At 38.9% G+C, this 27,132-nt stretch overlaps 1 protein-coding gene across 4 annotated transcripts in view; it reads right to left on the bottom strand.

Annotated features, from left to right (window-relative positions):
• The window catches only part of cacna1ia (calcium voltage-gated channel subunit alpha1 Ia), a 196,550-nt gene that overhangs the window by 90,071 nt on the left and 79,347 nt on the right, over positions 1 to 27,132 (bottom strand). For all 4 annotated transcript variants that reach the window (XM_089128503.1, XM_089128502.1, XM_089128505.1 and 1 more), the window contains exons 3-4: positions 21,527 to 21,639; positions 13,037 to 13,170 (exon numbers count right to left, since the gene is read on the bottom strand). In XM_089128503.1, coding sequence (XP_088984629.1) covers positions 13,037 to 13,170; positions 21,527 to 21,639 — 247 coding nt within the window. The remainder of the gene's footprint in view (positions 1 to 13,036; positions 13,171 to 21,526; positions 21,640 to 27,132) is intronic.

Below are 27,132 nucleotides of genomic sequence, written 5' to 3'. Positions count from 1 at the left end.
CCTTTTTCTCTAGTCCAAAAAGTAAAAAATGATGAGGGATGCAAGAAAATCAGAGTGAATCAGCATCACTTGGATTTTATGCGCTCTCCGAATATTATGCAGCTGTATTTTTCCATTATTTCTATGATGCCTAACCAGACAAGACTTTTATGGATCTTCTTGTGGAACTTATCATAATGTTTCATAACTACCAAATTAATCAAAACAATGATAATCCAAGTCACACTTCAAAATCAAAATATTAAAAGGCCCTTTTAACTGGCTTTCATAATAGAAAACATTTGTATGTATGTAAATAATAGGCTGCAAAGCCATTATTAAATACTTATTGGTAACTGATTGCATCATTACAAAATAGTTAAAAAAAACGAACATGCATGTAAAGGGGGGTGTTAAGAACCGTTTACGATAATGGTGTGTGAATTCTGTACTGATGCTTTACGGTTTCAGGTTCAGTGATGTGGTAATGTTGTGTGACACAAATAGCCTTGACCTGTTTGTATACACTGCATGCAAAAAGTGTGGACTTCAGTTATTCTTACCTCATTTTTTATGAAGTGGTCTACAGCTGGTGTAGGGACAACAAGCCTGAAGAAACGTGAGTTAAAGTGCCTTGCTCCTGTTACCCTGCAGATCAGCCCATGAGCTTGATATTTTTGGGTCAATGCCCAGAAACTCAAGTACTATATAAGCCATCTCCTTCAAAAACATGTCAAGAGGACACAATAAAACACTCAACAAGTGTGAACTGTTTAAAACTGAAGGCAGCTGCTTTACTACCTGCTAAGACACCATAATGTCACATCTAATGACCAAGTAAATATTTAAAGATTGTTTCGCCATAAATCATGATTTGAAATGAACACATTTATACACTGGTTTTAACCACTCTGTCAGCTACTGTTTTATTCTTTCTACAAAGCATTGGACAACACACACAGGATTGTGGGATATCATAGGAAGCAAAGAATAGCTCTATTCTGCCTTCATCTCAGTAGAAGTGGATGTTATGCAAACATTGGATTCAGAGAGGCCTTGATGCCTTCCTGCCTCCGTGTACCGCCTGAAACGCGTTTTCGGCCAGAGCCGAGCCTATGTTAAGATACAGCTCACACTGATGTAAAAACTCGTTTTCTCTCTCCATCCCGCTCTCTTTCTCTCAATAGATTTCTCTGCTTTCTTGCATGTCTATCATGAATTATTGAAAAGGTTCAGGAAAACTCCCAAGTTTGACGTGTACTCGTCACAAACTCGTTTCTCCCTCTCCCTATTTCCTTTTACTCAACCTCCTTCATTTTCTTTTCCCCCTAGTATCTCTCTTTCTCTCAGAAAACACATATTCTCTCCCCATCACTATCCAAAGTTCTCAGGATATCTTCACATCTTATAGCATTAAAGCAGCTAAATCAGTGCTTCTCAACTGGTGGGTCAAGAGCAGTAGTATTGTTTATATATGATTATAGTATTCATTAATATCTTAATTTGGCCTAAACTACAAAATGAATCTGTTGTTTAGTAAAAACTAGTCAAATTAGGCAAGATTATACCAATTTTGGTCTGTTTTTTCAAACAAATGTATTAAAGATTTAACGCACATGGAATATCACGTATGGACAACTTTTATGATGCTTTTACACCATTTAGGCTTCTCTGACTTTCATTATGTGAGTTAACAGGATTCACATTAAACAAAATATTTGTGTAGTTTTGTGTGCTCAACTGGAACGGCGCTAGCAATTAAGGTTTGCTTCCCAGAGAAGATGAGTTAAAAAATTGGATACTTTGTTGAATGCACTGTAAATTGCTCTGGATTAAACAAACATCTGCCAAATGTATAAATGTAAGTACAGTATTTAAAGCAGTTCTTTAAAAAATGAGTCTCGAGATCCCTGTGATCTGTTTCACTCCATTGCACTCTGTCCTTTCCTTAGCGGCCTCTTGCACTGAACTCAAATAATACGACTTTAAGTAAGTGCATCTACACAAACAAGTTCAGGTCAGCTATTTGAAAAAAAAATCATCCTACATACTATGCTAAATACAATACCCCCAGCCCATTCTCACCCCCAAGGCGACACTTAACTGACGCCTTGGGAAGCATTTGGACATGCTTCAATATCTGACCATAGACTGTAAAAAAAGATGGACGACGCCCCTCCGCTCTTTTCCATCGGAGAGAACTGTAGCCGCAAGTGTCTCGATATGACGCTGACATCTTGGGACCTGAGTCTGCGCACTTGAGTGTTTCGGGACCAGTCATGCGCAGTCGTGAGCAGGAAGTAAAGCCGCGAAATCAAGGCCGCGCCCTCCTTCTCGCTGAATCAAACGCAAGCACACGCCCCGCACTTTCATTAAGTGTCCTCTGTCTGCTTCGTTCTTCTCCAATGTTGTCTGCTGATTGCAGAACCTCGTTAAAATAAGGTAAATACAACTACTAACCACATAATCAACATTATGAAAAAAGTCCGCTGGTGCTTCAGTGACTACCTCGCACAGAGAACCTGTCAATCACAGCTGTCAATCATGATGTCAGAGCACCGATTTTATCATCACATAACTAACTAAAAACAAACTTATTTTAAAAACGAACACTTGAAATTACATCAACGTGATAGAAACTACAGTAAATGACAGAAACTATCTTTGGAAAAAGGATATGTGAAGTGTAATTTAATTGTTTAGTTGGTCTCGCGTCCCATTGAATAACATGGGGAGGCGGGATTTATGAGCTATACTAGGACCGGTCACAGGGGGGGGATCGAGACGTTTTGGCTTCACTTTTGAGGGCTTGTGCGGCACGCTCGTATCTGACGCTTTAGGCGCCCTTTAGCGTCAGTACCCTACCCCCACCCCACACCTAAACCTAACCGCGTTCTCTAACTGACGCTTTCCTTTAGCGTCAGTTAGATGACGCCGTAGGATCGCGTCATGTAAGTGACGCTAAAGGGCGCCTAAAACGTCAAATATTGAAGCATGGTCAAAGGTGACGCCTTGGGGTGAGAATGCGTTGGTACCCCACATCAAAAAAAAAAAAAAAATTCTACTGACATTATTTTGAGCAATACTTTAGTAATAGTGGTATCCATGACGAAACCCACTAATTCTGAACATCTCATTCACTTTCACTCTGTTTCATTTAGAATGATGTTCATAACATCTTTACTTATTCACGCCTGGGCCTGCTGAGGAAAGCAGAGCCTTGAGGTGCTCCGTCCATCACTCAATAAACACCTGCTAATCACATACAGCAGCTGGCCCTCTTATTAGCATACATACATTATTCATTCAAGCAAAGCAAGCTGATTAGAATAGAGGATCAGAGAGGGGATTGGACGGCTAAGTGAAGAACACTACATGACAAGTTATTTTGTTTCAGAGTGAGACGGGTGTATAATCGGACAACATTATTGTTGCACTTTAAGTGGAGGTTTTTTTTAGCAGGGTTCCTGATTATGAATGAAATAAACGCCTCCATTTAGATGCATAAATGCAGGCTTTGGGTGAACACGCACACATGCTCAGAGGCACAAGTACACACTTGCACTCAAAGCAAATATTCTGGCAGAAGTCAGACTGACCAGGCTGAATGATCCAAAAATATCAGCAGAGTTTTTTTGTTTTTTTTGTTTTCTTCAGTGTAGAATCAGTTGAAATGTCAGACTGGCGATTGAAATGTCATATGGAGTGAGAATACCTGAGAGAGCAGGATCTCTGACTCTCTACAAACACACTGACATTAACACCATTTAAACAAATACGCTTTAATGGCAAAAGGGTCTGACCCTCAAAGGTATCATGATGCCTACAGGACGTCTTCAACAGAGGGACATGATAGATCTGAACAAGCTATATTTGGACAAATTAACCAGACGCATGCAAATTGACACACGCATACACACATATAAACCATAGAAAGAGATGAGCTTATCAATATCCTTTCCACCTGGAGGGATTAATCCTGCAGGAGGTGTTTCTGCATCAAACATTCTTAGAGAAGCAGTTCCTCCAAAGAAGGCAAATTTAATATTTATAGACCTAAATTTGTCTTGTTTTTAAGGAAACACTCAACAGATTATTGCTGAAATGAGAATACTTGAAATAAATAAATAAATAATAAAGTATGAAAAAGTTATGGAAGTTTAAATTTACAGTAAATCAAACATACTGTACTATATATATATTTTTTTATATAAAATATATATTTTACTCTAAAATTACTATAAAATCAAAGCCATTAGTCGTGTTCCAAATTCCCAAGTTCCCATGAGATTTTCAACCCGTCCACGAAACATAACAAACTGTTCCAGCCAATAACTAACAAGAAGGCCCTGGAGGTGAGGTTTGAGGGGTCAGTGCGCAGAAGAGGAGGAGGGAGGGTCTATCTAGCCTATGTTTTGTTTAAAAAATACTTTAACACCAACAAGAAGTCACATCACCCGACATCGCTTAGAGCACCTTTAAATATTTAGATACAATCCTAAAGGCTACTTCTAACCATTGCGATCATAAATACACATATGTTTATGGAAAATACCAGAAACTGCTTGAAGAGCAAAGACAAATTATATGTAAGCAATAAGGTCGTACCTTGGCTGTGCTGTCTCGTGAATAAGTCATGGCTAAAGGGCGTTGTTTCGTAGAATGCCTGCAATTCACGATATAGCACTTGGCTTGAGTACCTCATTGCTTTTATAAAACGGTTACCACACAATAAAAGGCAACTTTCATGAAGTAAAATCACTAAGAGCCTTCCTTCCGCTAGAAAAAAAAAAAGTCCCCGACCGTGAACAGCAACAACATTCCAATGTGTAATATAAGCTCAAATAACATCAACATAGGAACTGCAGTGTTGCACAGTGATAAATAGAACCCTTGGGTGAAGCAGTCATAGTCGTGTTTTATAATGAATAAAGCACAGCTATTGACCAATCAGAATCAAGGATCGGAACTAACCGTTTTATAAATGATAATAATCGTGTATTTATTTGCTTTACTGTTTTATCTGTATCTTCTTTGTTCATACTGGAATAATGCTTCCGCATATATGTCATAAAAAAATAGTTTTTGCATTGCATAACTGACTGCTGTTTTCTTCTCATGAGCTCTGGCTGAAAGGGTAACAGTCTAGTCAGAAAAGAGAGATCGCTCAAACCTGATGAAATCATTGCAATTATAATCACTAAAACTAGACTAAAATGCCCAGACATTTAGTCGACTAAAACTTGACTAAAAAAAAGGACAATGTTGACCAAATATAAACTAAAAAGTACATTTGACAGAGGACTAAGTCTAAATTAATAAATAGCTGACAAAATGAACACTACTAAAATTAGAGATGACAAAATTAGAGATGACAAAATTGGATGGATGGATGGATATACAAATGAATGTACAGACAGATAAATGTAATAAATATAGTCATTAAGAATAATTGAATAACAAATCAACCAAGCTGTGCCAAGTAGTGAGGGAATGTGCCAAAGCAATGGAGGGAGGGACAAAGTAAAGAAAGAAAAAAAAGTCACATCATACGTGAGGTATTGTCAGGAGAGACATAAATAAACAGGCAAATCATGAACAGAGGCTCAGAATGGAGAGAGAGAGAGAGAGAGATATCTTGGCTGTTTCAGTGAACATCAATCAAAGTGTGTGTCTGTGAGAGTAATTAGCTACCTGCTGACGGGCAGCCTCTCTCCAATTGTTCACTACTTTGCGTCAACCTCTTTTTCCGGTTCTCCCTTCATCTCCCTCACTTTCATGTACCGTTTTATAGTGTTAATGTGTGGGGTGTAAATGTGCGTGTGCGTGCATGTGTGTGTGCGCATCTTGTGAAATGAGACTGCAAAAATTATGATTCTTCTGTGGGTGTGGGGATGGAAGAGAAAGAGAGAGAGAGAGAGAGAGAGAGAGAGAGAGAGAGAGAGAGAGAGAGAGAGAGAGAGAGAGAGAGACTTTACAACTCTTTATTAAAACATGTCCTAAAACACTAAAGAACAATGTATTTCACCCATGTAGACATGCTACTACAATCAGCAAATACGAAAATAGGAATAAAAAAAAAAAATAAATAAAAAAAAATTATAAAAAAAAAAAATAAATAAATAAAAAAAAAAAATAAAAAAAAATTAAAAATTAATAAATAATATAAAGAAAAGAAAAAGAAAAAGAAAAGAACAAATAAAATAAAATATAAAAATTCTTAAGAATGACCATTAGACATCACCAATTAAACACTATGGTTTCGTCTTCACATAATGACAATAAAGCACCATTCACACACCATTTAGACTCAAAATCAAGTAAGTTTTTGGTGATTTGATAAAATTTATGTTCCAGTCTGACTCTTGATTCAACCAGGGCAGTGAACATCTTCAACACGCTCATATCTCTCCCCTCAGCAGCCATTCTGCAAGTCTTCCAAATGGCTAATTTAGCTTGACCAACTGCGAAATTTGCTAAGGTACACTGTTCTCTGTGTGTTTTTGAATACTTGCATCCATAAATAAAAATTGTCTTGTTAAAACAAAACCCCAGGCTTCCAAGTATTCTTTCGAGTAAGGTGAACAGTGACACTAGCCTAGGACATTCAACAAAAACATGGAACACAGTCTCTGGTTTAGAACAAAAATTACAGGATGATAAAACAGCCATATTAAACTTGGAAACAAAACAATTTGTGGGTAACACACAGTGCAATATTCTCCACTGCAAGTCCCCAGATCGTTTTGGAAGAGGGCCTTTATACAACAGTCTCCAAGAAGGATCAAGATCATCAGAATTCATGAAATACTCTCTCCATTTTGTATCACATCTCTGATTTATGTTCCCAAAATAGTCAGTCTTTACACATATCTGATAAAACTCTCTTTTTCCAACAGCCTGAAAATCTAGCTCCTGCAGCCCCTTAAATTTCAGTAACTTCCCCTCTTGGTCATCCACTGTACAAACCCTTGAAGACACAAGTAATTTAGGGAAAGAACATTGCATCGAATCACCAGACAGGAAACAATTTACAAAATTTTGAAATTCGGGGGGGAAATTTGCTTTCAGATTGTTTATGAAATGTTCCACCATTCTCACAGACCTGAATCCCACCTGTTCACAAATTTTAGCAGTTGGTCTCCATTTTCTGGAAGCAATATCAATTAGATGTGCAACTGTGGTCAAACCTTTCTCTATAAATGTTTTAACAATGGTATTAGACATGCAAACATTGTCACCAAGAAAAGAGTTATAAAACAGTGGCTCATTCAGGCCAAAATGATCACTCTCTCTTTCAAACTGCTTAAAAACAGTCCAAGAATTTAAAACTGAAGCATAAAAACTTACATCAGATCGGCCTATAATGTCTCTATTATACAAAGACATCAAAAACAATTGTTTGTCAAAAGAAAACCCGCCAAAAGTTCTAAGTAAAGCTAGGCCAAATGGCACCCATGATGTTATGTGCTCTTTAGAATAAAGCAAAATCTGAGCAGCTTTCAGCCTCATAGCTTTAACTTTAGCAGTCACATCAATTAAACCTTGACCTCCTTCACTAACTGGCAAATAAAGAACTGCAGGGGGGAGCCAATGGTGACCGTCCCAAAAAAAATCGACAAAAATTTTCTGCAAACGTTGCAAGAGAAACTTTGGTGGATCAAGTACATATAAACGATGCCACAACATAGATGCAGCTAGATTATTAACTATAAGTACTCTACCCCTGTATGACAAACTAGGGAGAATCCATCTCCACCTTTGTAGACGGCCAGACACTTTATCAAATACGCCTTCCCAATTTTTCTCCATATATTGATCTGTCCCCATAAAAACCCCAAGCACTTTGAAACCTTCCAAGCTCCAAGAACAGAGCTGAGGAAGTACTGGAGGGCCTCCGTTCTCCCAGTTGCCTAGCAAAAATGATGCACTTTTCCGCCAATTTATTCTTGAGGAAGATGCTCTTTGATATACATCCAGAGATGCTATCAAATTCTTAACATCCTCGTCTGACCTTATTACCACTGTAACATCGTCAGCATAAGCACTTAATCTAGCCGTTAATAAATCTTTGTTATAAGGACACAGTATAGAGATCCCACTTAACTGACGTCTCAACACTGTCAAAAGTGGTTCAATAACAATAGCATATAAAATACCTGATAGGCCGCACCCTTGACGTATCCCTCTACCAACTAAAAATGGTCTTAAAAGGGTGCCATTTACTTTTAATATGCTATAAACATCTGTGTACAGCAGCTTCACATAAGAAATGAATGATGAACCAAAACCAAAGGCATTAAGACTTTTAAAAAGAAAGCCATGATCAACTCGATCGAAGGCTTTCTCTTGGTCCAAAGATACCAAACCTACATCGATTTTATGCACTTTAGCAAAAGTAATCAAGTCACGAACCAAAAAAAGATTGTCAAAAATAGATCGATTCGGAATACAATAAGCTTGATCTACATGAATCACTGAAGATATACAACATTTAAGTCTATTAGTCAAAGCTTTGGAAAATATTTTGTAGTCCACTCCAAGCAATGACACAGGGCGCCAATTTTTAATGTCTCCAAGATCACCTTTCTTTGGCAGTAAAGTAATCACGGCCCTCCGAAGGCTCACAGGTAATGTGCCTCTTTCCAGACACTCCAAGAAGACAGAAAACAAGTCCTTTCCGATCACCGACCAAAACTGTTTGTAAAATTCTGCATTCAATCCATCGAGTCCTGGAACTTTGCCCGAAGAGAGTTCCTGAACAGCTGCAGTCAGTTCGGCAAAAGTCAAGGGTTGATCAAGTCTAGATTTCTCCTCTTCCGTAAGTTGAGGTAAATCTTTAAGAAGAATATCAGCCATTTCCTCATCACAGGGTTCAGCCTTGTAAAGATCCTCATAAAAAGACAAAGCGTGTGACATGATTCCACGTTCATCAGTCACTTTTCCTCCCCCTGGAAGTTTTAAATGACATAAAATCTTCTTATTTACAGTCTTCTTCTCCAAATTAAAAAAGAATGATGTCGAAGCGTCCATATTGTTAGAGTTGGTAAACCTTGCTCGTACAAGTGTCTCTTGGGCCCTTTCTTCTAAAAGATTCCGTAAGAGAAAAGTATTCCGTTCAAGGATTTCAGCAGTATCCACTTCATCCGCTTTATCATCAGTATAAAGGATGTCTTGTTCAAGCTGTTTCACTGTATTTTCCAGAATGCTTCTATCATAAGCAGCATAGTTTTGACAAAAAAGTTTAATTTGTGTTTTGCCAATGTCCCACCATTGACTTAGGGACTTATATAGCATTTTACTCTCTCTCCACATCTCCCAAAAAAAGGTGAAAGAGTGTGCAAAGTTGTGATCTTGCAACAGTCTACTGTTAAACTTCCAAAGAGAGTGTTTAAAAGTGCTCTGTGCAGAAGAAACTTCAACAGACATGTATTGGTGATCCGATAAGGCAGTGGGCATAATACAACTTTTAAAGAACCTACCCCTAACACTTTTCTGTACGTAGATTCTGTCAAGTCTGGCTCCAGATATCATGTTAGCGTTTACTTTCAACCAAGTATATTGTTTAGTCTGAGGGAAAGCTTCTCTCCAAACATCTACAAGACCATGATATGTTAACACAGTTTTAAGTTCTTCTGATGACTGCTTGTGTGGTTCTTCATGGTTCCTGTCTAAGGTATGATTTATGGTGCAATTAAAATCCCCAGCCAGAACAACCATTCTATCCTGCAAAACATCACTTAAAGCGGTTTTCAGTTTTTTGAAGAAGAGAATTCGCTCTGAACCAATGTTTGGAGCATACACATTAAATAGCGAAAAATTGAGTCCGAGAACCGTTATATCAACCCGCAACATTCGACCAGGAACCAATTCAAAAACACTCACAGGATGCTCCTTATACTCTGGCCCAAAGAGAATCGCAACCCCTGCGCTAACACTAGAACCATGACTTAAAATAACTTGCCCCTTCCAATCACTCTGCCATTGTACTTGATTTTTTAAATCTGTATGAGTCTCTTGAAGAAAAACTATACTACCCCTCTTCATCATAATATAGTCAAAAAGTCTAAATCTTTTAACAGCATCACGACACCCATTAATATTTAAAGTACCAAATCTCATGGATGTCATAAGGAAAAATAAAGAGAGATACCCCCAAAAATGCATGCTAGCCATATCACTTTTTGCCGGATAAATTCAGTATACCTCTTACAGTACAAAGGATCTTTTTAAGGCGGTACCGTTTTGGTCTGTCGAGCTCATCAAAAGTTGCCTTCCGCATAGCTACAGTACAAGATATCAGGAAAAGTTTCAAATCCGGAAAGTGCGATTCAATACTGGGCTTGCGAAGCCCCTTTGTATTGTCAAGGAAGGTATTTATCTGCTGTAAAGAGTAAAGTTTCGTCCTACCTGAAATATTCTCCATGTCCATCATATCGTTCCCGTCGTATAGTTCATCGTCATCCTTCTCGAAGTCCACTTCTTGCGAAACATAATCTCCTTGACTCTGATCAATCGATTCATCAGTGCTTGTTTTAACTTCACTTACTTCGGGTTGTATTTGTTGTTCATTCTCAATTGATTCATCCTCATGATCCGAACTCAACTCTGGCTGCGTGACAAAGACTTTAACATCCGCTACCTGGGCAACCTGAGCTATCTCTACGGCACTATTGTTGGAATTAGTCAACAGGAAACTTTCCCCGTTTTCCTCGAGCGAGTCATTCGGCGCCGGCATCGGCGCTGTCTCTGTGACGGCTTGAGGAAGAAGTAACGGCGCAGCGTCCGCAACGTCAGAACCCCGCGCCCCACCAACAACCATATTTTCGGGCAAAACTTCATTAACGCTATTTTTGTCACGATTCGGGCAAGTCTGTCGAACGTGTCCGAGTTCGCCACAAATAAAACATTTCATGGACTCGGAACTTATAAAAATAGTGTAATCCTTCCCTTCAATGGTTAGTTTCGCCGACAAGTTCAAAGGATCGCTCTGAGAATTCAAAATCATGAAAACCTGGCGCCGAAAAGACATCACATGCTTAAGTTGTGGATTTTTGCATCCAAGCGTGATCATCTTAATGGGACTCACTAATTTACCATATCTCAAAAGTATTTCCTCTAGCTTCTCGTTTTTGACAAATGGAGGTACGTTTGACAGAACAATCTTTTTTGATGGACTCGACAGAGGCAAAACGGGCACAAACATTTCATTTATTGTTAATCCGCTCTCTATTAGGTCATTAACCATTTGGCTTTGACTCAAAAAAATGACTATGGCCTTATTCATGCGAGAGGCAGACCTGATGTTAACGCCGCCGACTGCAGCACTCACGGCAACCAGGCAATCCTCCACTGACACAGACGCATCAGGCATGCATTTACAACCATGTCTAATAGTCAGTTGCGAGAAATCACCCACATTAGTCCCCATTTCCCCCACTCGCTGACCGAAGTCAGCCAAGAAAACCTACCACTTAAACTAAATTCAAGGAAAGGAAAAAAGAAAAATAAAGGAGAGAAAAAAAATTTGAAAACAAAAAAACTCCAGGTCAAACAAACCCTCACCCCCACGCCAAACTCCGTTCACTCGCTCCCAGCATGCACCAGAGAGAGAGAGAGAGAGAGAGAGAGAGAGAGAGAGATAGAGAGTTAGAGATAGCCTCACTGACTTCACTCACAACACAACAGAAGGATTAGCCAAGAGTCGGCTAGAAAATTTCACACAAACACACAGACATCCCACCACACAGAAAACACACACAGTAGAGTACTTATAACAGGGCAGTGTTTACCAACCAGGTGCGCAAGTACCTCAGGGGGTACTTAGAAACGTTTCGATTTTACTTGGTTAAACATGTCTTCGTCAACTGGAGTCGCAGGTTCTCATTAAAATGTGCACTAATGGTGTTGTATTTGTTGTATTTGCTCGTGGGTGATATTTCATACTTGTTGAGCTCTGGTGCTTTTTTAAATTCCACCATTCAAAAAGTACAAATGACTTTACGTTAGTTAAATGTCCCATCAGGATTTCATTTTTTAACACGTCCCTTTAGCGCGTTTACATGGAAAAGTAGAGCATTGGAATGGAAAAAAATGCAATCTGCGAGAACAGCCCCTAATGTCTGTCATTAGGCAAGGCCACATTAATGCCCATCATGTTCTAATGAGTCTAATCTTTCAATCAGTGAATCCTGTCAAACCTGAGAGCAGCCTAGGGATGCTCACTGACATAAACCCTGTACTACCCTATTGTACGTAAAACACACTTAAATGTGCAGCCAAATTAACATGCATAAGTAGAAAAGAAAAGCTTACTTTAATGTGCAGACAAATTAACATGCAAAAGTAGAAAAGAAAAGCTTAATGTGCTCTATGAATAGAAATAAATATTGTTATGGCAAATTAAGGTAGTATGTAGTACAAACTTAACAACATGTATAACATTGGCTGTGTTCCAATTTTTTCAGCTTCTTAACCTATCCCTAACTAATCCTGTGAGTAAGTGTGGATAGTCTGCCAGAGAGAGAGAATGTGTGTATTTAACAAATTACAGCAAGTTTAAGGTCTAGGTCTGACCTTTTTCTGTTTTGATGTCCTCCTCAGAGAAATATCCAGAAAAGTTTGGTAAATTAATACTCTCATAGCAGTTTTCACTTCTCTGAAAACACTGGGAGATTTTGAAAACAGCATCAAAACAACATAGGATGCTTGTACACAACATAAGTGAAAAAAAAAGACTGTAGCTAAAGGGTTTGGTGAGGACATACGCACAACAGAATAATGAAAAACCCATCAAGGCCATTCTGGAGGCAAACATGAAGTACAAATGTCTTATGAACTCTTATGAACAATATAGGCTAAACATTTAGTCTTTCTATATGAGCCATTTTCTCATAACAACTGAATTGAAATGTCCGTTAATACTGTTCACAGAATGCAGAAGTCTCTACTTAGAAAAAATAAACCCACTCACAATATAAGGTCACTATAGCCTCTGATTCACCTGCAGCTACAATGATGGTATGTCAGGGTTGAAAGAAAACACAAGTGCCCTTACCCTGCCATGACGATAAAAAAGTCCAGTCTGTTCCAAGTATCGCCAAGATAACAGCGACGGCCAAAGATCCCTAGAGCCACCATCTTCACCACCATCTCCAGTGCAAAGAAAATGTAGATAAATGCATCAAATGCCTAAAAGACAGAGAGAGATCAACAAAGACACTTGTATAACACATGTAGTGTATGTTTTGAAAGGTCCAGTGAAATCAAAATCTAGAGTATTGTAGCTTTGAGTCCCCTTAGTGTATTCCCAAAAGTTGACAATCACTGCGTACATTTGTCCAATTAGATGCTCTCCAGAATGAGAATGTGTTTCCCAAATACCACCCATTTTTATTTAAATTATTAAAATAATTAAAATCATAGTAATTTTATTTAAACTATTTCAATTAAAAAATTAAATAAATTTGCAAATATGACAAAAAACGTTGTGTGTGTGTGTGTAAAACAGATCCAGCATTAAATGAGTTATTAGAATTGCAAAAAAAAAATTGGTAATTACAATTGACAATAATGTCCATCAGCTGTCCATCGGAATCAACAAGCGGCAGACACAATGTGAGGATATATTGTTTTCACCAATTGTGATTCCTATTGTAAATGAGTGACAGCTAGTGCTTTTCGAGTCACTGTTTGACAAATAGAATGATACAGATTGAATGAGAGAAAGATAGATAGAAAAGGAGAACAATACATAGACAGGAGAACAGATTATTGGCCAATTCCATTTTTTGTTTTTTTAAATCAAATTGGCAAATTTCGATACCGGCTGACGATTTTTTTTTTTTTAAGAAAATTTATTTTTTGTTCATTTTCTCTATAACAGGCCAAACTTGCCTTAAAATAAATAAATACAAACATCAGTATTTTTTGAAATTTGAGACAACTAGGGCTGCCCCTATTGAAGGCCATCTGAGACAAATTTAGCTAATCCTAAAAGATTCCTCTGATCTTATGGTAAAATCTGAAGTCTTTGGTCGTTACTTTGACATGTTTACCGACAACCGTTTAATGACCATTGCGACCAAATTTTTCCTTAGACGAAATTCTGGCAGGGTCATAAGATTTGACTCACAGTCCTGCAGTGTGACTTCTCCTACGACGACGTCAAATTGTCTTTGTTTTCAAGACAAGCCAAGAGCAAAATTAATGTTAGAGATTTCTTTGTAGCCGCCATTTCAATCCCGCGTGTAATGTATCTCATGGTCACCGTATGTGTCATTGATTGATGATGTAAAAAGTACTCGGTTACTAACTTAACCTTGGTTCTCTCTAGAAGAGGGAACGAGTACTTCGTTATATCTTACACTAGGGGAAAAAGTCTTTTCCATGAGATATTGAAGCCAACAATTAAAAAAAAAAAATGTATAAATGCAAAACGCGTTGCAGCAACATTCAGACATAGGCAAGGCGGCTTGCGTGCGGGCTGTCCTGCAGCAACTGCAGCAACCATGGAGAGAGGTCTTTGATGATGTCAGAACCAAAGGAAGTGTGGACCTCCCACCAAAGCGGGCGTGGTCTGGAAAGAGAGGTTCTCTCGTACTGCGTAATGTCTCACGCTAGGGGAACACAGTGTAAAACACTGTGCATGTTGGGATCCAACCAAAGTCCCAACACACACTCGGCAGAGTAAAAGGATCTAAACAGTGGAAAGCGTAGCAGGTACGGCGACTGAAGGCGGCGACAAGTTCCTGAAGTTTTTAACGCGTCTTGACTGTCGTACAGTCTGACATTAATGACAACTGAGATCTTACAGTGTGACATGGCTTACAACGATGATCATGTTTGTACAGTCTGACAAGCAACAATCGTTAAGGACTATTATAAATCAGTGTGCACCCGACATTAGTCTAACAAAAAATAGTCAAAGAAAAAAAAAAACAGAAAAAAAGACAGATCAATAACCGTAATTACAGTATGCACAGGAAAACGTCGACCTCAAATATGGCTTATCATTTGAAACATGCAAATAGTAGCCACTTTAGATGGCTTTTTGCTCTAATGTTGACCTATATAAATGTACGCTATTATTAGGAGCATATCCAAGTGTTTGTGCGGAGTGTGGAAGCTGAAGTATAGAGCACTTACTGCATGACATGTAGGTACCGGTGTGATGACTGGCATTTAACTTGCATAACTCCGTCATTTTTGGTCTTACATCAAGAGTAGCCCAATACGTCATTCGAAACTGACTCATTTTATTTGTGTGCACTCACAATAACTAAACGTTGTGCTTTTGTAAATAAACAAATCAATCAGGATGAGCTTTCTGCTGCCTTGAAATTTCTATTTTTAAATGAGCAGATTCAAATGGAAACAAACATTCTCAGATTATGTTATGAAATGTGCAAATAGGTGCATGCACTATTGCGGAGATGATTAGGCAGCATCATAAACTTCATCCTTGCATCCAAAAACACAGAAACCTCTGGTATATCTATAAATTATTAAAATGTTCAGACTTCAGACAGTCTCCTTACTGTTTTTTTTTCATGACACATTCAAAATCGTTACTTTAGCAGGTGGACTTTATGCATTCGCTTGAGCGCTAATTAGGCTATGTATAGGCAATTAATGGTTCATTATTATGATTTGCCGCATTAATATAGTCTACACATGCAATTAGTCGACTGATCGCTTAATAAAACAACTAATAGTTGGCTAGAAAATCTTTAGTCGAGCACTAGAGACAACCGCTGCATTTTAATCACAATCCAATGAGAAGTTGTTTTGCATTTAAATTAGATTGCAACATTTCAAGACAAATACCGAATGGTCTGACTTTAGCTATGTGAAATTATGTTACATAAGACACACCTGGACAAAAGAAAAACAGACAGACTGAATGAAAATGAAAATTTTGCTCTAGGAAAAACATAGTGACCGAAATACTTAGCTATGTGTTGCACAGCAAAGTTTTTCTGAAACAATGTCTGACTGCCAATGTGAGCTAATGAGATCCTGAGAGAAGTCAAAAGCTGAATGAGCCTGAAACGAAAGGTCCCTCAAGATCCCTTGTGTAAATGAATAATTGATTAAGAAGTCCAGTCAACACCCAGACTGTTCAGCCTGACTTCACCTGACCCTGGATGACCCACCCCAGATCTAATTCCCCATCCGACACTGAGATGACTGACGATCACAGCAGATGATTGACTTGACAGAAAGCGCTTCTTTCATAAACAATTGAGTCGCGAGTACAAAGACTTTAATAGGGCTGTTAATTAGCTCCTTACAAACACTACGACGTGATTGTCGCTGTCAAAACCCCGCTGCGTTCTCATTACGACAGATAGATTATCTACCACAGATAGATGGGATTTCAATAGCCGCGTTTCCACTGCCGGGCCAGGGCCGGGCCGTGCTAGTGCGTGCCAGGGCCAGTCGCGTTTCCACTGTCACTTCCGGGGCTTGATCGGGGCTTCCTCAGGGCCAACGGCCAGGATTTCTGGCCCGTCGAATACCTTGGGCCAGAGGGGGCCAGCTCGGGCTAGAGGCGTGTTCAAGGTAAAAGGCGGAGTTTATCGGTGTTAAGGAACGTTATGATCTGAAGCAAGATGCACACAGGGGTGTCCATGTTTAACCGATTAACCGTTTAAAATTGCATAACATTTTAATTTGAACTGTAGGCCTATGCCAAATGCTGCGCAACAATATATAGGCTATATATAGCTATACATATCGACGAATTTTCAGATATTTGTTTGATTTTTTTGCCCCTTAAACATTTAAAATATTTGACAAATTAATATGAAAAAAATATATATTTTACTGGTTTTCTGAGGCCAAATTAGAACCTGGAAATGATATTTTCCCCGCAGTGCTGAATGAGAAGAGCCGTAACCACAGCCTACAGAAAGGGGATTTATGGGTGATTTATAGGCTATAATAAATGTGTCTGATAATAAAATAATATAAAATAACGAGGCATTAATTGTTTATTAATAAACTATTGTTTTCTAAATGATTTTCGGCTAAAAACATATCTCCATCTCCGGATGCACATTTAGAGAGAAATTAAGCTACATAAACATAGAAGATATTGGCTTTCGATTCGAATTTGTTCGTTTTAAATTGGACATTTAAAGCTTTAATCTACAAGACTAAAGCTTTAAATGTCCAATTTAAAACGAACAAATTCGAATGCGGTGGCTGTTTCAGGTCTCGCGCTTCAGTTCACGGAGATCATGAAGCGCGCCTTGATTAATTGTTAAAGCACAACGTTTTCTTGTTATAAATAAATGTATTTGCGAATAATGTATTATTATTTTCTGTATGACCAGAAATTAAAGACTATTTTAAGTTGTTTCCACTGAAAGAAATGCAATGAAACTGTTCACATGGGCGTCTCGCAGCCATCAGTGCGTGCTCCACACACACTGGATATGCGTCAAAAATATTGTGTTTATTTGTGCTCTGTTCCTTTTTTGGATAAAGACGTCTTCTACATATGCAGCCTAATAAAATGTTACAATAATGATGATGATGGTTATTATTATTATTATTATTATTATTATTTGCAGACACGGAGTTTTTGTGAAATTGACGTTTTGCTTATTTTCAATTGGCAATTTCAGTTTGAAGGGTGATGGAATTATGGGCTTTAACTGCTCCGTACTTGCTGCGTTTTATTTCTATAAATTAATTTCGTTTCAAATGGGGTCCAATCAGTTATTAAAGGTGTTAAAAATTTACTCTGTATCTCGAGGTTGCGGCGCGCACACTATGCACCGAGTATTAACCGATGGGCCTCGGTTAACGATTAATGAATAACTTGAAAACGTGCCCGCAGCCCTACTTGTTATATCGCGCAAAAAATCGCTGCTTGAAATGGAGAATCGCCTGTACTGGTCTCGGGACACTATTGCAGCCACTACGGCGGGTGAGTTAATATACATGCTATCTTCCTAATTTAAAAAATAAATTAATTCATAATACCCGCTGAAATGGGTTGGGTTTTATGACGTTTGATCCTGAAAGGCGTGTTAGGGGTGGGGTCTGGGGCAGCGCTGTGGGGCTACTGGCCCGGCAGTGGAAACGCAAGCCCGGTGCTTGAGGCCCGAGGCCACTAGCTCGGCCCGGCTCGCTGTTAGCTCTGGCCCAGCCCTAGCCCGGCAGTGGAAACGCGGCTAATGACTGATTAAACAGACCAGTCAGGCCACAATCACCCTCATCAATGGCTTTTTTTTCTTCTAACATTGGTCACTCATTTAGTTTTTAAATTCGACTCTGCGGGGGCAATTATAAAGATGTGCGAAGTGTAGTTTTCTTGCACACGTGTGCAGAAAACAAGAACGTCTGTTTCGTTGTGCTCTTAGTCACTTTGCATGTCCAGTTGCCAAGTAGAGCTGATACAGGTTTTGTTTCACACTACAGTGTGTATGTGTGATACAGGGAGGAGGCTATTGTACAGCGATGCCAATTTGGATGGCAGCCCGAACGAGAAACGGAGAGTTTGAAACCAACCGGTGCATCCGAGCACAAAACAGCACTGGTTTAAGATCCCCTGTGGGACCAGAGGACGCAAACATCCTGGCGCCAAGAGGATGCTTCCTCTAAAGCTACCTTCTTCCACACGCCATACATGACATATGGCTCTCTATACGAGTCCGTACACACACAGCAAGCAGGAGAGAGACAGACTCTCGTTCCTGCCCACACAGTTTTCATTTCAACCCTGTCTTATTGTTTTGCAGTCAATCCAAAAAGCTAATGTGAGAAATATCGCATTGCAGACCTTCATTTGCATATCTCTCTTCAAAACTGTTTTTACACAATAAAGGTACAGCTTTAAACAGCAAGAGCTCACTGAGGGAGTACTGTCAGGCTGATAAAACATTGAGTCATGGCTCTCTCGCTCTATTTCAGCTGCACCTGTGAGAAGGTAAAGCTGCTGTCTGATGGCTCTGACCTGCCTTAACGTATGCAACTTTCACAGGTAAGCCAGAGATGTAAGGTAAGCCATCGGCACAGTCAGCATTATCTCTTAATTGGGCAATTCACTGCAGGAAGTTATTGAGAAGTGCAATAAAACTCATTCAAACTGGTGGAAAGCCTAGTAATTAGGAGAAGATCTCAATAACTTTTCTTCTTTCAGACTGGAGGCCTATAAGATGACAGCGCTTTGTTTCATCCTTGTAAAACTTATAGGGGATAGTTCACCCAAAAAAGAAAATTACTTACGTTTTTCAGCAGAAAAGATGACCATTTTTGAAAAATGTCTCGCTGTTTATCTGTTTGGATCCCAATGACTTCCATTGTATGGCCAAAACATTAAAATATATTTTACAGAAGAAAGTCATTCATTCAGGTTTGGAATGACATGAATAAGCAGACATAATGACAGAATTAAAATTTTTGGGTGAACTATGCGGTAAGCTTTTGCATCAAATCAAATTGTTCTGTGCCATTTATAATTGTAAACACAAGGCTTATGAATACTGATGCAAAATGTCTGAGGGTGTTGCACATACAGAGGGTGTAGTGTAGACAGAAGTCAAAATCAACAACCTACAACCATCCCCTATGATCCCTTCAAGAACAGGAGCAAATAAATGCATCTCATATTGATGTGTCGCGAGCCCTGTTTTATCTATAAGATAAAGGGAGTGTTTATTTTGCATACATTGGTAAGAAAATATTGTCTGATATCTGAATATAAAAGTTATTTACTCACTTTCATATTGCTCAAAACCAATGTGAGTGATTCTAATCTAATCATCGAGTCCCTGAGTTATACACAAAATGGGTCATACAAATGAATTGAAAACAACTGACTCAAATGGATTAGTTAGGGCTGCATGATTAATTAAACAAAAAATTATGATCTCCATCCATACATAAATGCGATCTTACGATTCACTTGCATGACTTTCCCTGTATTCAGATTACGCTGCTTTCATGTGTTCACTTATTTACTTTACAACAATCCAAGATGCTATATCAGTCAAACTTCTTGGTCACACTCACACAGTGTACAACAAAACACTATTAATTCTCCAATCGGGCCAAAGATTAGCGAATGACTCCTGATCACCTCTCTCTTCCTCATTTAAGGCGTCCAATGTCACTCACGTCACGTGACAAGTAACAAGAAAGAAGACTTAGGTCCCTATCAGATACTCAACAACAAGAGCGACGCAAGTGTCTTTTGCAGTTCACTTCGCGTATACAGGCAGAAGCCATCTTAAAAAATAGTCTCGATAAGTCGATCCCCGAACGCCGTTCATACAGTTCAGAAGTTCGTTGAACTTCATAGAGATCAGATCACTCAGCACGACGTTCGTGGTTTGACTTATCGAGACTATTTTTTAAGATGGCTCCTGTCTGTATACACGAAGTGAACTGTCTTCATAAAGTATCTTCTTATTAAACGGTCTGTACACTTACAAAGTTCTCAATGCTTCGTTTTGTATGTATGGAGCCTCATTATGTTACTGTGTGAGTGTGGGGCTATTTTGAGCCTTGTTAGTGGTATAAACTAGCGATTTCTTTTTACTTACTCAATGCCCCCATTACTAGCATTATACGCTAAACAGTTTTTAGAGATAAAACTCTTTACATTCGATTATCATGAAAACAAATCTCAGAGAACGGTTGACTATGTACCGATGTTTTATCAGACCAAAGGTTCATTGTTCGCCGGAGTTCTCCTTTAATTTTCATTTTTGGGTGAACCCTTTAACCTCACGCACGAGCAGATCCAACGCACTCAGTTTAAACCTGCTGACGATGCACAAGGACTCATAATAAGCAGTGCTTTAGCATTGTCGCAGCACCGCAAGGTAACACCACCAATCTCTGCAACCACCTTAAACGTCACCACAAAATACAGTATAAGTTAGGAAGAGGAGACTATTTTTGTTACTTTTAAGTCCAGCACTTTATTATAACTGAAAAACCAGTGTAGACACAGGTGTTTACTTGAGTGCAATAAATGTTTTGGTTGAAAAAATGAGAATAGTGTGTGAGATTATCGTGATCTCAACTCATATTCCACGTGATTCACATTTTAGCAAGAATCGTGCAGCCCTAAATAGTTAATGAATCTGATGTTGCTTCTCTCATAAATGCCTTCAGATGATTATAAATTCAGTGCATCATCCTATTGTGCATCATCCCATCCCTTTTAAAATACTTTTAGTAATGCTTGAAAGCCCCAGTCTTCATTCATTGTACAACTGAAAATAGCGGCCATATTACATTTTTCAAAATATTTTCTTTTTTTCTTTTTAAATTATACAGGTGGAATTATATGATTGAGTAAACAATAACAGTTTGTAGGTGAGCTAATTATTTAATGGAGTGTGTACATGTTTAAGCTGTGCAATGAAAGCCCCCCTCCCCAACAAAAGGCAACCAAAAGAAAAGAAAAAAGAATGACTGACTATTTTGTTCCATGGCATTTACAATGCTGCCTTAGTAGGTTGCCCACAAGGTTTTGAAAAAGAACTAGTTTGTGTACAGGACTGTATGTGTTCATACTGACCTGTAGAACCTGACAGCGCTCTGAGGTGCAGTCGATGTTCTCGCAGGGCTGGTACATTCCCAGAGTGACGCAGTTCAGCAGGATCACCATGATACTGATGCGCTCGAACCATGTGAGGAAGAATATGTTAAGGCTAATGTTTTTCAGCAGACACATAAATGCAATAATAAACAAAAATAACCTTTTTTCATTTTCTGAAGAAGGTGCTTACCTGTGGGAAAATAGCTACCAATATGCTATGTACAGTACAGTACTGTCAAAAATGTTGGAGTTGCTAATATATACATATTTTTTAATGAATGTTAACTCAACAAAAACACATTAAATTGATCAAAAGAGACAAATAAAACACAGTTATAATGATTTCATTTTCAAAAAAATGCTGTTCTTTTGAACTTTTTATTCATTAAAGAAAATGCATCATGGTTTGCATAACAGTATTAAGTAGCAGAACTGTTTTCAAAAATGTTTTTGAGGAACAAATCATCATATACGCCTATGTCACAAAAAAAAATAAAAAAAAAATAAATAAATAAGCCTGGAAGTACTTCTTTCAGGAGGGATACGTCTCTTACGGTTAGCTTTTTACAATTGTGGAGTCCAATAGATACCACTGGACCAAGTGACTATAGCTATAACAACATATACCCTTTGCTCAGGTTTGACGTTTCCACTTGAGAGTTTTTATTTACCATCCAAACCACACCGTCATATGTGACTTCAGGCAAGTTGCGGAAGGATTTGTGGAGAGATTTGGTCCACGACATTGGACTAATGTTATTTTCTTTAATCTTCTTTAAGCACAATGGAGCAACTGTGTCTAAAGTGCTAGAAAAGAGAGTTTCTGTCGCAATATCGAGTTCTTCTAAGCCAGGATGCTAAGATGATGAAACTGATCAGGAAGACTATATTGATAAAGCAATCTTTAGAGGCAGAAGTCCTAACGCCCCAGTAAAGTGACGGGGACACTATGCTGCCAAAAGAGCACCGTCCTTCGGATGAGACGTTAAACCGAGGTCCTGACTCTCTGTGGTCATAAAAAATCCCAGGATGTCTTTCGAAAGAGTAGGGGTGTAACCCCGGCATCCTGGCCAAATTTGCCCAGTGGCCTCTGTCCATCATGACCTCCTAATCATCCCCATTTATACCAATTGGCTTCATCACTGTCTCCTCTCCACCAGTAAGCTGGTGTGTGGTGAGCGTTCTGGCGCAATATGGCTGCCGTCGCATCATCCAGGTGGATGCTGCACACTGGTGGTGGTAGAGGAGATCCCCCCCCCCCTCCTCTATGTGAAGCGCTTTGAGTGTCCAGAAAAGCGCTATATAAATGTAACAAATTATATAAATGTAACAAATTATTATCTACATATTAAAATCACCAACAATTCGGACTTTATCTAAAACCAGCACTAACTCTGATAGAAAGTCAGCAGATTGTTTGATAATATGTTATAGCTCTAACAGTTTGCCAGTAATGTAAACATTTCTATGGTAACAGTGAGTTGGACCAATCAGCAGACGTTGCTGCTACGTTTAGGATTGTGTTTTTTTTTTTTTTGTCCACAAGAACGCGGATCATGGATCATCCATAAGATGATTTCACACAAACTTTTAGCTTATACAGGAGCAAAAACCTTTGTTTCATAACCTCATATGGCCAGTCTGCCTCGGATGGTTTAGACATTAGGGCTGATAATCTAAATGCTTATTGTTTCCTTCCTATTCAAATTCACGAAAAAGATAAGTTTTACAGATATACGTTCCATTATTAGCAGTGTTTGCAGCCTTAGCAGACACCACTAATACTGATAAATCTAAAAAGCAAATCTTGTTGTAAATATTCACCAGTCATCATGAAACAACATCATGTGGATTTTAGATGTATACATATGAAACTTAAAAAAAATGTATTTCAATAATTCAACTTAAAATGTGAAACTAATATAGACTCATTACATGTATAGTGAGATATTTCAAGCCTTTATTTGCTAGAATTTTGATGATTATGGCTTAGAGCTATATGAAAACCTTTTTCACAATATTCTAATTTTAAATTTGGGGTTTTCATAAGCTGTACAAGCATCAACAAATTAATAAACATTCTAATGCATGAATTGGGCCACACAACCTACACAGTGAAAGCACAGCACAAAGAAACACAAAACAAATTGAAACCCCCTCCTACCTCAGGCCTGTTAGCTGGAGTGAAATCTTCAGGCCTCTCTGCTAAATCTTTACAAGCCTCATCTCTTCACCTTTATGGACCATTTCTTTTTCAATTTACTCTACTCCCTCTTTTCCTCCGGCTTGGTCAACCTTTTAGCAAGCTATTTTTTTTCTGTTTGCACATACCGTCTGCCCCTCCTCGTTTAACTTCCTCATTCACTCCATCATGTTTCTCTCCTTCTCCCTCCATCTTGCCTCTAATCTCCAACCCTTGCCTTTTATTTCCTGTTTTCATGAAACATTTTCTAGTGTTTGAACTGTGTTAGCCACAGGGCAAAAGGGCTGCTGATTTCACTTTGTGCTGGATCTAACAGCGCTATACATTCCTCAGTTAATTAGCACCTACAGTACCAAAAATGCACTGCACGGGGAACAGGCTTTTGGCACTCAGTAAAAAGTGATTTATGAGCGTTTTTTTTTTTTTTTCCTTTTTTGGGCTCTTCACCTTACCCAAACTTTGAATTAGATTTTTTTTTTTACATTTTAATATGCATGTGCTATTAGACTAAGGGATTTGCCACAGTGTTGGCCACACTTTGAACTTGCATGTGTAATATTGTAAAAAGCCTTGCAGGCTCATGTTCCTGTTTTAATCATTAGAATGGAGACTGCAACCCCCATAGGGGTAAAGCAAGCATCCGCATCATGCAGCAAAGCGTTCGCTATGGTTACTGCAGGAAATTGCTCCTTTCTTTTTTATATTATTGTTGATACCTCATCAGGTTCTGAGGCGGGCTTTTGGCAGAGGGAAAAAGCGCCCACAGAAACACTTAAATGACATTAAAGGGACAGGAGCACAGAATCAATCTCACAGAGAGAGAAAGAAAGAGAGAGCGAGCAAGCCAAAGCTGATAGGTTGACAGAAACATGGCCTGTTTATTTAAGGAAAGATGGAAGGAAGGCTGAAGGAGTATGAAATGAGACAATCACATGCACACAGGGAAAACATTTCACTCAAAAATGTTATTTGGGCAAAAAGGTAGACAGACACAGTGGGATCAGTGAGGATGAGGAATTGCACTTGATTTTGCTTTTGTGTCAGTTCCAACACAGTTTATTTTTCAAGGGGTTGTATATATATATATATATATATATATATATATATATATATATATATATATATATACACACACACACAAACTCACCTAAAGTATTATTAACACCTGTTCAATTTCTCATTAATCTAATCAACCAATCACATGGCAGTTGCTTCAATGAATTTAAGGGTGTGGTCCTGGTCAAAACAATCTCCTGAACTCCAAACTGAATGTCAGAATGGGAAAGAAGGGTGATTTAAGCAATTTTGAGTGTGATATGGTTGTTGGTGCCAGACGGGCCGGTCTGAGTATTTCACAATCTGCTCAGTTACTGGGATTTTCACGCACAACCATTTCTAGGGTTTACAAAGAATGGTGTGAAAAGGGAAAAACATCCAGCATGCGACAGTCTTGTGGGTGAAAATGCCTCGTTGATGTTAGAGGTCAGAGGAGAATGGGCCGACTGATTCAAGCTGATGGAAGAGCAACTTTGACTGAAATAACCACTCGTTACAAACGAAGTATGAAGCAAAACGTTTTTGAAGCCACAACAGGCACAACCTTGAAGCGGATGGGCTACAACAGCAGAAGACCCCACCGGGTTCATCTCCACTACAAATAGAAAAAAGAGACTACAATTTGCAAGAGCTCACCAAAATCGGACAGTTGAAGACTAGAAAAATGTTGCCTGGTCTGATGAGTATCGATTTCTGTTAAGACATTCAGATGGTTGAGTCAGAATTTGGAGTGAACAGAATGAGAACATGGATCCATCATGCCTTGTTACCATAATGCCATATATGTAACAACTATGCATGATGCCAGCCTATGGTCTTCATTGGCTGTCTACTTTGATCTGTAGTTGTTAAGGCCTGGATGAGTTTGGTTCATGTTGACATGCTGGGAAGGCGCTGTTTTCCAAAGGATGTGGACTCGAGCTCGAAATAATTCAGTAAAACCAACACTCTCGTTACTGTTTGCATCACTGCATAAACAAATTTTGAGGAAGCTTCCAGAGCTAAAATTCAAATGTGCTTCTTCTGATTACAACAGACTGGGCTGTCTGACAAATCAGAGTAGAGAAGGCTCTCGGGAAGGAGGGTTTAGAGAAATTGAATTATTTTTGAATTATATATCAAGTATTTACCTTTAAATAGCATAATATGATCATGCAATGTTTAAGACCAGTATATATTCTCAATCCACTCACTGGCTGTTAAGGCAGAAAACTTGCACCTTTGACAGATATGCAAAATGGCTCAATGATAAGATCATGCATGATGTATGAGAAAGGTCCTATCAGAGAAAGGGGAGGGTCAGAGTATCAACAGCCAATCAAAGACACTTACAATCAGGCCTCTTGAGACCCATCAGGAAAACAGCACAGCATCTATGCCAATGCACGTCATCAGAGCCACAGACAGACAGAAAGAGAGAGAGACAAGAGAGGTGAGTGATAAGTGCTATTAGTGATGAAACAAGCTCATTTTAAGAGCAGCTCCATCAGTTACAAGTGTTAGCTGATTAAGACAGACGCAGATTATGTTTGAGTCAACATAATAGAGACGGCATAGGAGGAGGAGGATGAAGATAAGGCTTGGTGTAATTGGCACCCTGAAGTGAAAGAATCCAATAGTGCTGTAACATTGTTGGCTTTGCCATTAAGATGGACAAGACACTGGTAGATATAGGGTGAGGCACACTGTCAAAAGGTGTAGACAGATCACTTTGTGTTCATAGAGGAACTGAACTTTTGTACTCAAAGCACATAGTCATAGTTAACACATAGTCCTTTAGATCTTAGAGTGCACTCCGAATACTACAACCACTTGAGCACCGCTCGCTGATCCATAAAATTACTCCATGGGCAAAAGTAAGACCCATACTGTAAGACAGTTCAGGCCGAACATTTTTACCCTGACTGTGTGGAACACTCTTAATGTGATTAGCTCCCTTAGGATGCTAATTTATTGGAAATATCACTTCTAGCTTCTCCTCTCAGACTCTTTGTGAGTTCCTGGTGATTATGCACTATATGAGCCCCAGGCACCTGCCATTGGGACTTTGGTTGGATCTCAGCATGCATGGCGTTTTACACTGTGTTCCCCTAGCTTAAGACATTACGTAGTACGAGAGAACCTCTCGTAAGAGAATGCACTCGGTTATTAACGTAACCTTGGTTCTCTCTAGAAGAGGGAACAAGTACTGTATATCTTTGCCGTGCCTGCAACATGCTCTGGTTCGCTTTGCTGATGAAAAAAAAACAGATTATATCAGCCCATCGAGCTACATTTATAGGCCCAGGCCACGCCCGCTTTGGTGGTAGGTGACATAGTGAGCGCG

This window comes from Pimephales promelas, chromosome 3, assembly GCF_988280905.1.
Source record: "Pimephales promelas chromosome 3, fPimPro1.hap1.1, whole genome shotgun sequence".
In the NCBI taxonomy this organism is placed as follows: domain Eukaryota; kingdom Metazoa; phylum Chordata; class Actinopteri; order Cypriniformes; family Leuciscidae; genus Pimephales; species Pimephales promelas.
This window is presented reverse-complemented; position numbering and strand designations above follow the sequence as displayed.